This window comes from Lampris incognitus, chromosome 12 (assembly GCF_029633865.1).
Source record: "Lampris incognitus isolate fLamInc1 chromosome 12, fLamInc1.hap2, whole genome shotgun sequence".
Lineage (NCBI taxonomy): Eukaryota > Metazoa > Chordata > Actinopteri > Lampriformes > Lampridae > Lampris > Lampris incognitus.
Genome location: NC_079222.1, coordinates 7,135,578 through 7,147,776, shown reverse-complemented (window position 1 = coordinate 7,147,776; position 12,199 = coordinate 7,135,578). Strand labels below are relative to the sequence as shown.

The 12,199-nt window shown below is 42.9% G+C and overlaps 2 protein-coding genes across 2 annotated transcripts in view; both read right to left on the bottom strand.

Moving 5' to 3' along the window:
- Positions 1–12,199, bottom strand: part of nars1 (asparaginyl-tRNA synthetase 1) — a 140,317-nt gene that overhangs the window by 79,436 nt on the left and 48,682 nt on the right. The window lies entirely within an intron of this gene.
- Positions 1–12,199, bottom strand: part of fech (ferrochelatase) — a 36,747-nt gene that overhangs the window by 7,446 nt on the left and 17,102 nt on the right. Inside the window, exons 5-10 of the mRNA XM_056291158.1 lie at positions 12,040–12,174; positions 9,966–10,072; positions 4,544–4,642; positions 3,584–3,691; positions 1,642–1,806; positions 619–678 (exon numbers count right to left, since the gene is read on the bottom strand). Coding sequence (XP_056147133.1) covers positions 619–678; positions 1,642–1,806; positions 3,584–3,691; positions 4,544–4,642; positions 9,966–10,072; positions 12,040–12,174 — 674 coding nt within the window. The remainder of the gene's footprint in view (positions 1–618; positions 679–1,641; positions 1,807–3,583; positions 3,692–4,543; positions 4,643–9,965; positions 10,073–12,039; positions 12,175–12,199) is intronic.

The following is a 12,199-nucleotide window of genomic DNA, read 5'->3' as shown; positions in this document are numbered from 1 at the left end:
TTAACACCTCCCTCTCCCCCTCCTTTGTCTCTCTCTGTCCGTGCCTTTGCTGTAAATACCGCCATAAAAAAGCCGCCAGGTTCAGAGGTCAAACTTCAGAGCAGTGAGCAGGGCTGCTGCTCACACGGTCGTCCCGTTCCCTCCGGTTGCCGGGAGGCTGGAGCCTTTCCCCGCAGTCATTGGACGGCAGGCGGGGAGACACCCTGGACTGGCCGCCAGTCCATCACAGGGCCGACACATTCACACACATTCACACCTAGGGACAATTTCGTATGGCCGATTCACCTGACCTACATGTCATTGGACTGTGGGAGGAAACCGGGGCACCCGGAGGAAACACACGCAGACACGGGGAGAACATGCAAACTCCACACAGAGGACGACCCGGGACGACCCCCAAGGTTGGACTACCCCGGGGCTCGAACACAGGACCTTCTTGCTGTGAGGCGACTGCGCTAACCACTGCACCACCCAATAATAATAACAATAATAATACCCCCATTCATTTTTGGATACATCTAATTGTCTGTGCTGGACACGTCCGTGTAACAACGACGCGAGACACTAACTGGTGCTGTGTGTGTGTGTGTGTATGTGTGTGTGCGAGTAGGAACGAACCTTCATGAAAAGAGGGTTTCCATTCAAAGACTCTGCTCTCCTAATGTTCTCCACACCGCACTGAGAGACGGCGACACAAAGACAGAAGGAGAGAGTGTAAGAAAGAGAGACAGAAAACAAAAAGAAATATTATGTTACAGCAGAAGAGGAATGTGAAAACAGCCACATGACCAGAACCCCCTCTTGTCAGTTGAACATTATCCCAGTTACACCGATTGATAATGTTATATACATGATGTGATAGCATCCAGCTTATGATTACTGCTGCTGGTGTGCCCAGTGGAGTACAGGGAAGTAGACTAGACACCACAGAGAGAGAGAGAGAGAGAGAGAGACAGACAGACAGACAGACAGACAGAAACAGAGACAGAGGCAGAAAGAGACAGAGAAGAGTAAGACTGTGGCTTGAATGGAGTACAGGGAAGTAGACTAGACACCACAGAGAGAGAGAGAGAGACAGACAGACAGACAGACAGACAGACAGACAGACAGACAGAAACAGAGACAGAGGCAGAAAGAGACAGAGAAGAGTAAGACTGTGGCTTGAATGGAGTACAGGGAAGTAGACTAGACACCACAGAGAGAGAGAGAGAGACAGACAGACAGACAGACAGACAGACAGACAGACAGACAGACAGAAACAGAGACAGAGGCAGAAAGAGACAGAGAAGAGTAAGACTGTGGCTTGAATGGAGTACAGGGAAATAGACTAGACACCACAGCAAGTGAGAGAGAAAGAGAGCGAGAGTGAGAGAGCGAGAGAGAGAAGAGTAAGACTGTGGCTTGAATGGAGTACAGGGAAGTAGACTAGACACCACAGCGAGAGAGGGGGAGAGAGAGACAGAGAATGAGAGAGCGAGAGGGAGAGAGAGAGAGGCACCAGTAGGGTGACCACAGATCAATCTGACTGGTGCCTAGCATGCTCTCTCTCTCTCTCTCTCTCTCACCCTCTCTCACTCATAACACACACACTCTCACACACACACACACACACACACACACACACACCCCTTCTGCTCTTACCTCCACTCCTAGCACTTGTCCGTACTCTATGTCCAGTTCATGTAGCGTCTCTATGTGGTCGGAGGTGAATGCTATCGGCACTAGCAGCAAGTTCTTCTTGCCCCGCTCACACAGGCCTTTAATCACCTCGTCTGTCTGGGGGCCCAGCCATGGCATGGGGCCAACCTGGTGGATGGGGCAGAACAGCACATTTTTGCTTGGTTTGGCACATTGCATGTGTGACTGACATATTGCTATTGGAGCATGTACGGGGGGTTTGTCTTGACGGGGTACTCGCCATAAAAGTACAACATCATTACCACAATATTTTTACAGTAGAAAAAAAACAGGTGTGACCATCTTACATCATCTATAAAAATAAGAATCTCCACATCTAAGATTATTAAACCCACCCCCCCCCAAAAAAATCTAATTTTAAGCATTTAAATGTCTTTAATATCCAGTTATTTTTTTATACAACTTATTCCAATAAAACCATGGGTTGGGGACAACTGGAGAAAATATCTCAGAGCACATTGTGTGGTTGCTGATTTTAATATTTTTTCTGAATTTCTTAATTTTCTTTTTATCCTCGAGCTAATGGCTGTCAGATGACACCAGACTTCCTCTACAAACATCAGTATTTAACCAGCTAACTATGATGATAAACTGACAAAATGGGGGCTAGGGTAAATTAACCTACCCATACCATTCAATATCTTACCCACTAGGACTTCAGAACAGTGTGTGACGGTCACCTGTGGACTACCTTACCCAACTTTTCCCCCATTTTACAACATAATGACAATTTCAGAAAGGAAATGGACCTCCAAATAACGACTGGTTTAAGACATTTTGGATCTGAGACCAATGGACCGCAAGGTTGATTCCTGTTCTAATGGGTTTGTGGCATCAGATGGGAGAAGCGCGCCCCCCTGTGGCTGCATAAATAAAACGTCCCATGATATCGCATCCATGTTCTGCAACAAATTTACACTGAGGGAAAGGTCACTTTTCATGGTGGAAGTGATGGATGGACAATTCAAATTAAAACATCCCTGCTGTCAGTGTTGCTTTAAAATGCAGGAACAACACATACCCAGACGCTGACAGTTCTTACAATGTATTAATGTGAATGTAATATTGACAATCAATTTAATTTCTGAGGACAAGTGGAATAATTTGAAATGCAGCAGATCATCCTGTGTGAAAAGTGTAATTTTCTTGTTTCATTAGCACATTTCTGAGTCTACATGTCTCAAAATTGTGAATGTGTTGTTAAACATTTTAAAGGGTTTAGCCATAGATAGGTGTGCTGCATGCTTGCTAAGCTAACACTGCAAAATTGCCTCTTAACAAGAACTAATTAGCCCAAAAATCTGGTCGGGAATCCAATCAAGTAGCACTTTTTATAACTCTACAACTGCAAAAACGTATGTGTATTTGCCTGGTGAGTAGTTAACTGAACAAAAGTCATATATTATAACTTTACTTTGGTTGTACTTTGTGATATTGAGGCCTACACCAAGTGGCATGAATAAAGGGATAAATACATAAAGGAAGACCACAATGAGCTAAACTACTCCTAAACTAAACTACTACTCCTAAAGGAGGGTACTGATGGAAACTATAAAATCTGTTGTAGTGACCCCTGAGAAACAGGGAACAAGCCGAAAGAAGAAGAAGAAGACAAACAGGAAGACTACACTGACTACCACTGTATACAGTACTAATAAAGGACAGATAGAGGATTAATACATGAGGGAAAACTTCTCCACTGGCTACAAACGCTTTCAGCCGTTGTTAACTCTATTCAACCATTTGATTCATAAAGGGCATTTCATTGTGTAACCACTAGATGGCGGTATTGGATCATTTCTGCTATCATCATTCTCTGATTTCCCACTGAACCTACAGGGGTTGTTGTCCTGACCTTTTTTTGTGCCTGTGTGTGTAATCTTACCCTAGACTGCCACACTAGTCTATAGGGGTTACAGTGTCCCAGTCTCTCCATGACTCTCTGTACTGTTGCCCCGACTTCCTGAGGGTAAGGATCCCCTCTGTTCACCACCTAGAACACACACACGCACACACACAGACACGCACACACACACACAGACACACACACACACACACACACACTTGCAGAAATACACACAGAAACGTCATTTAATTGTTCATAATTACGTTAAATTATACAAATTGAGAACAAGCCACGGTGAAAAGCACTGAAGATGAATCGATGACTTTCATCTGTAGATTAGCATTCGAGTGTGTTAGAGTGAATTTAAAACCACTGATTAAAATCAAGTTTCACCAGGGGGACGCAGCACGTGGGAGGATCACGCCACTCCCCCCAGTCCCCCCCCCACCGAACAGGTGCCCCGACCGACCAGAGCCCATATCCACATCGGGCTTCCCACCCACAGACACAGCCAATTGCGTCTGTAGGGGCACCCGACCAAGCCAGAGGTAACACAGAGTGTCAAACCGGCGATCCCCGTATTGACCCGTGTCACCTTCAAAGTATTTTTTCCTCCCCTAAGGCAAACCACGCCGTTCAATCATGTTCATTACACAATTGAGGGGAGAGGGGAACAAATATGTTCAGTTTGAAGTTATATGGTATTGCTCTGGCAGCAGCAGTAGTGGTAGTTGCAGTACTAGCACTACTACTAGTGTAGTGACTAGTATTAGTGGTAGTAGTAGTAGTAGTGTTGAGTATTGGTGGTAGTAGTAGTTAGTACTAATAGTGGTGGTATATGTTATATGGCAGTAGTGGCAGTAGTAGTAGTAGCAATGGGTAGTAGTAGTAGTAGCAGTAATAACAGTAGTAGTATGAGTATAAGTAGCCACAGCAGCAGTAGTAATAGTAGTAGTAGCAGTGGTAATAGTGGTAGGTGCATCAGATTACTGTACTTACAGCCATGGGCAGGGAGTGTGCTGAGAAGAGGATGACCACGTCGTCCCTCTTCTCTTCTGGGAATTTGAGGAGCTCGTTTCGAATATGCTCAGCAAAACACTGCAGACGAGACAGACGGGCTTATTAGTGCTGTGAAAACCAGCAAAACCTTTGTAATCAGAAGAGTACCACCGTCAGAGCTGTTTGGTTGATCTGCATCAGACTACACTACGTCCATGACACATTCACAACAACATCCAACCTTCTAGGAAGGAAAACACCTGCCTCCTTTTTACTCTTTTTTTGAAGACTCTACTTATTCATAGACTTATGTTCAACTGTTAACGCTTTTTTCTGCTATTGCAGTGTTGTTTGTTTGAAGTTCAAAAGTGGTTTTGTTTTTGATTTTGGACCCACCGCCTGTGGGGATGAGCATTGGAGTAGGGTGCAATGCAGGCTGGGCGGCAGGCAAAGGTGGGGACTGGGGCGTGCCGAATTCCGGCATCGCAGATTGGTCCTCGGGACGTGGAATGTCACCTCTCTGGCAGGGAAGGAGCCTGAGCTGGTGCGGGAGGTGGAGCGGTACCAACTAGATATAGTTGGACTCATCTCCACACGTAGCATGGGCTCTGGTACCAAATTCCTAGAGAGAGGCTGGACTCTGGAGTTGGCCAAGGTGACAAGACGCCGGGCAGGTGTAGGGATACTCACAAGCCCCCAGTTGAGCACTGCCATTTGGGAGTTCTCCCCGGGGAATGAGAGGGTCACCTCTACATGACTGCGAGTCGCTGGGGGAGAAGGCTCTGACCGTTGTGTGTGCTTATACACCAAATAGCAGTTTGGAATATCCTGCCTTCTTGGAGTCTCTGGGTGGTGTCCTGGATAGGGTTCCGCCTGGGGACTCTATAGTTCTGCTGGGGGACTTCAGCGCTCACGTGGGCAACAACGGAGAAACCTGAAGGGGTGTGATTGGGAGGAATGGCCTCCCTGATCGGGAATGCGAGCGGTGCCTTGCTATTGGACTTCTGTGCGAGTCATGGATTGGCCATAACAAACACCATGTTCAAACATAAGGTAGTTCATAAGTGTATTTGGTACCAGAACACCTCAGGCCGAAGATCGATAATAGACCTGACCTATCAATAAAACAATGTTTCACAACAACAGTGTTGGTATAACAGAGATTTGCTGGCATGTTTTTTACATACAAACGAATATTGGCCATTTACGACAGGAGGGAAGGAAGAAGTGGAGCTGGGGGAGGGGGGACTGGATTTTACAGCAGCTTGAAATATTACATGTAGCACCTTTATAATGAAATGCGCTGTAAATGAATTGAAAGTGCGTGGATAAAAAGAAAGTGATGATTTAAGAAAACGGAGACAAAAATGGAAAACATTTGGCCAAGCAGAGTTTGACAGTAGATAGATGTCTCTCTCATATGGGGTTGGTGATCCTGTCACCTTTGAGATGCTTAAGCCACTTCTATTTTCTTTGGGAATCAAATGAATCAAGGAACAATAGGCTTCTTTGGGGGGGGGGGGGCTCAACCCTGCACAGTGAGAAACGTCAATGTTCTGGGTAATATAATGATAATAAATAATAATAAAAATCTTGATTTATATAGCACTTTTCTTTACAATGGTACAAAGTGCTTTACAAAAGAAATAAAACCAGACAAGGCAAAAATTAGAATAAGACCAAACGACATGAGCACAGAGGCGGTAAAGACAATAAATGAATAAGACCAAATAAACAGAAATAAAAACAGTATAAATAAGTAAATAAAAACAAACGTCAAACATTTCCAAAAGCTTTCACAAAGAGAAATGTTTTAAGAAGAGATTTAAAAGAAGTTAGAGACTTAGTGTGGGGGCTCTAACAGCAAAAGCCCAATCACCCTTTGTGACAAACTATGACCTGGGAATAACCAGTAGGCCTCCATCTGTGGATCTTAATTGTCTAGAGGGCGTATACCAGGTCAATAAATCAGAAATGTATTTAGGAGCAAGACCGTTTAAGGCCTTAAAAGTGAGCAATAAATTTCTAAAATCAATTTGAAATCTAACAGGGAGCCAGTGTAGGGAGGCAAGCACAAGAGTGATGTGATCATGCCTCTTTGTCTCAGTAATGAGTTGAGCAGTGGTGTTTTTCACCAACTGAAGACAGTGAAGGGAACCCTGGCTGATACCCAAGTAAAGTGTGTCGCAATAATCAAGCCAAGAATAGATTAAAGCATGTACTTTTTGTAGTTCAGCAATTGATAAAAATTACTTAATTTTAGAGATTATCTTAAACTGAAAGAAACATGACTGAACAACATTCCGGGCTTGATTGTCAAAACATAGGTTTGCATTTAATATTACCCCTAGATTCCTAGCGGCCTGCTTGATACTATTTGACAGACGACCAAGATTAGCACCAAAAGGGCTGATGGAATTTGGGGAACCGAACACAATGACCTCAGACCTATCATCATTAAATTTAAGAAAATTATGGGACATCCAGGATTTAATATCAGAGAGGCAGGTTGTGAGATTTGCTAGGCTACTAGGATCTGTGGTTTAATGGCATGCATAACTGAGTGTCATTAGCATAAATTTGGTTAAAAAAAATACAAAAAACACTGTGATTTTAAATAACCTGGCCAAGAGGCAGCGTGTTATTAGAAAACAGAAGGTGGCTAAGAACTGAGCCTTGAGGGACACCATGAGGAAGTAGCATTGTCCAGAACAGAAAAGTTCTGTTGGCGGGGTATGAGTGTAATAAACTAAGAGCCGAGCCCTTGATGCCAACAGAAGTCTCCAAGCATTGCAAGAGGACACTGTGATCGACCGTGTCAAAGGCAGCACAAAGGCACAACTCTAAAAGAAATAAAATTGAGCAGTCACCTGTCTGCATTCAGCAGTAGGGCATTAGTGACCTTAACTAAAGCTGTCTCAGTACTATGATGTGCTCTAAAACCAGACTGGAAACTGTTAAAAACACTATTAGTATTCATAAAATATATCAGTTTAGATGAAATTACTTTCTTCAGAACCTTAGAATAAAAAGACAATTTGGAAATTGTTCTGTAGTTACTTAAGGACAGGGGATCCAAATTAGGTTTCTTTAGAAATGGGTGAACAATGGCATGCTTAAAACTGTCTGGAAAAGAACCAGAGGCCAGAGAATTATTAAACATTTGCCTCCTTGAGCATGCCCTTAGTGAGAATGGTGTCTAAGATGCAGGAGGAGTTCATATGGGAGACTGTACTCTCTAACACTGAAATTGTAATGGATTGAAACTGGGTAAAAGAAGCAGAATTAACATGGTGAATGGAATGAATGCAAGGGTCAGGCTGGATTTGGGACCCGATATTTTCCACCTTATTTACAAAATGAGCAAGAAATTTTTCGGACAGCTCAACATCAGGTTCAGGGAAGGAGGGACTTTTAATAACAGAATCGATTACCCTAAAGGGAACTTTAGGATTGTGTTTATTTCCAGATATCGTTCCAGAAAAGTAAACCAATCTCGCATCCTTAACTGCTTTCTGGGAAATTAACATTTGGTTTGTAAGGCTGTTATGTGCTATTTCAGACTTGCTGACCTTCCATTGTCGTTCAGATTTTCTACAGAGTCTTTTAAGGGCTCAAGTGTGATGATTCAGCCAGGAGAGGTTTTTGATTTTTTTTTGTTTTGGGTAGTGGAGACCAGCTTTAACATTTAACCTACAAACCTTTTTGTTTTCTCTTTATATTTTTGTATTATGTCCCAGCAACCTTTGCTTTTGTATGTGGGGCTTTATTTAAAAACCCACCCCCCACCTTTGAAAATATGGATTGTTCTGTGAAGGCAAACAATCAGAGAGCTCCACTTTTAGCAACACTCAAGCAGCATCCTGAGGAACTAATTGCGGATCCCCTCCAAGTAAACATCACGCTGTCATGTAGAAACACCAGCACGTGCCTGTTGGCTACCATAACTATTGGACGTTATTATTTTTTACCTCATCAGTTGCCATGACAACTTCTTCCCTGAGTCACTAATTGACCACTTTTTTCCCCCCACCTCTGATAAGAAAACGGAGTGATTCAGTCCACGGCGCTAGGAAAGTTTGACTCCGATTGGATGCAGTTCAAGTACCTAGTGAGGTACCAAAATATATATTTAAACTGCTTTTATTGTATGCATTTAATTGCTTATTTTACAGGCAAAGACGTCATTGTTGGATTGTGAAGGTGGGTAATGGCTGTTAAGACATTCAAATTGGCATCTTAATATATCACAAGTAGTGCTGGGTGACAGAAAATATCATCACAATAATTACAGGGAATTTTTCATGATTGTACATTTCACAATACCTGCTTATATATGCAAAAATACAATGTTTAAGAATCCAAGTGAGGTTCATCACATTGAACTCATTAAACTTAAAATTCATAAAAATTAAAACTCATTAAACCAAAATTAGTTTTCAAATAATGTCTGAAATTATTCGGACCTTGTGTTGTGAGAAATTTTGTGTAATAGATTCTCATTATCATTAATTTAGACAACAAAACTGTATATCACGATATGAAATTTTCATCCCTATACGACAATATTGTGAGAAGATAAACGGTAATATTGAAATATTACAGTCCTACTCATAATGTGGCTTTAAGAATTAGTAAATTCATCATCATAAACTTCCAACCACTGACCTGTTTATCCACCTTCCATACATTCACTTTAAGAGAACTCAGAATAATAGGCAACAGTGAGACTGAAAGTGTTAAGAGTTCATTATATTCATACAATTTTTTTACTCTCATCTTTATCCTGTGTAGAACGTTATTTACACTGTCACATAAAGTTGAATCAGTTCATCTTATTATTGAGCATGCATAAAGACATTTTGATTCATTTCGGCAAGGATTGCCTTAAACTTGTACGTAAGTACGAGCGAACGGTGTGTAAAATGACAGACTACAGGGACCACCTGAGATTCAACCTCAGATGCAGACAGAGCGGAATTACACCTAAGAACCTGCAAATGAAAACTTCAGTCAAGGGACACCGAGCTAACAAGATTCTCCGGAAAGCACCGAGCCAGCTGTTGAACAAACAGGTGAGACAAACCAATTTTACCATCGACGCTTTGAAAGCCAAAGAGGAGCAGATCAAACAGAGACCCACATTGTGTCGAGCTGAGACCACTTTCTAACGTGTGATTGAGTTCACAGAGAAAGTTCATCGAGCACAACATGGAAAGTCGAAAACCAGGCAGCAAAAGAAGTTTGACCTACTTGCTGAAAATCATAACTGACTGCAGGGTTCTGCAGTCAGTTATGATTTTCTTAGCTGGATTACTGAGCATGCAGACACTTTTAATTACACCGATTTCATAATATAGGTTGTGAAAATTGAATATTATTCACTTTTCATTGTCTGTGTGTGTGTGTGCGCACATCTTACCTCCACCAACAGGGGGTGCGTGGGCCACCGATCAATCACACTCCATCGCATATTGGGCCTGTTGGCTCCATTGCTATAGTAACGGTAGATGGCGTTCAAACTGCTTCCTGTTTACAAATAAAGGACACAACAAAAAACCCATTCTTAATGTAAACATGAACTTGAATAACATCTTTTTACTTGTTATCAATCCAGAAGATTAACCGAGGACGTGAAATGTTTTCACGAGTACTACTGGCCACTGGGAACTTCCCTGTACGACCACCATATTTTGGAGCAGTTCATTAAGGGCCCTAGTGCCTTGCTAAAAGGCATTTCAAATGTATTAGTTGCTACTCCAGACAACTCTACACACACACACACACACACTTATAGAACAGCTCATAAAACAGGAGACATTCCAGGTGTGTGTGTGTGTCAGTTAGAGAGAGTGAGCAAAAGAGAGAGAGAGAATCCTCACTATGCAGTATGACTCGAGGACTTCCACGTCATAGCCTGTGTGTATGGTAAATAATAAATAGCTACTCACCAGATCAGATTCCTTATCTTAAGGAAGACTGACTTTATCATTTAACACCAGATCGTGATTCTACTACTACTACTTTTGGTTGCTCCCGTTAGGGGGCGCCACAGCAGATCATCCGGTTCCATCTCTTCCTGTCCTCTGCATCTTCCTCTGTCACACCAGCCACCTGCATGTCCTCCCTCACCACATCCATAAACCTCCTCTTTGGCCTTCCTCTTCTCCTCTTCCCTGGCAGCTCCATATTCAGCATCCTTCTCCCAACATACCCAGCATCTCTCCTCCACACATGTCCAAACCATCTCTATCTTGCCTCTCTTGCTTTGTCTCCAAACCGTCCAACCTGAGCTGTCCCCCTAATATACTCGTTCCTAATCCTGTCCTTCTTCATCACTCCCAATGAAAGTCTTATCATCTTCAACTCTGCCACCTCCAGCTCCACCTCCTGTCTTTTCATCAGTGCCGCTGTCTCCAAACCACATAACATAGCTGGTCTCACAACCATCTTGTAAACCTTCCCTTTAACTCTTGCTGGTACCCTTCTGTCACACATCACTCATGACACTCTTCTCCACCCACTCCACCCTGCCTGCACTTTCTTCTTCACCTTTTTTCCGCACTTCCTGTTATTTTGAACATTTGACCCTAAGTATTTAAAAGTATCCCCATTCGTCACCTCTACTCCTTGCATCCTCACCATTCCACTCTCCTCCCTCTCATTCATGCATATATATACCATCTTGCTCCTACTGACTTTCATTCTTCTTCTCTCCAGTGCATACCTGTTGCCAGATCTGAATAACCCAATCAAAGCCCTGAACCCACCCAAAAATAGCCCTTTTTTTACTGCCATTTAGGAGAAGGTTTTTCTGTCCGTCCCGGTGTATGTATGTAATAATAATTATGTTTATCAGAGCCATTTTACCCGCCGAATCAAATAAAAAGTAGCCCAATCTGGCAACACTGCTCCGCTTCTCCAGGCTCTCCTCAATCTGCACCCTACTCTCACTACAGATCACAATGTCATCCACGAACATTATAGTCCACGGAGACTCCTGCCTGATCTCATCCGTCAACGTGTCCATCACCATTGCAAACAAGAAAGCTCAGAGCCGATCCTTGATGTACTCCCACCTCCACCTTGAACCCATCTGTCATTCCAACCACACACCTCACCACTGTCACACTGCCCTCATACATATCCTGCACCACTCTTACATACTTCTCTGCAACTCTAGACTTCCTCATACAATACCACACCTCCTCTCTCAGCACCCTGTCATATGCTTTCTCTATATCCACAAAGACTCAGTGTAACTCCTTCTGGCCTTCTCTGTACTTCTACATCAACATTCTCAAAGCAAACCACATATGCATACCATATAACAATAAGCAGATCGTGATTATATCGAATCTTAATGATTAAATGTATGTACCAATGTCTCCTCTACACTGTTTCCCTCCCAGCTGTCCTACTGTCTGACTAAATTAATAAACCCACTCTCCTTTGACCAGTATTAACCCATGCTGTCGGATGATGTTATTCATTACCTGTAGTGGAGCAGCTATACTGAGGATACTGTGTGAAGGCTACAGCTCTTTCTATTCCATCCTTCTCCATCTCCTCTATGGCCTCTTCCGTCAGCGGGTGAACGTAACGGAAACCAATGTAGAACTTATGAGGAGCTGAGGAAAGGAGAGGAAACAAACA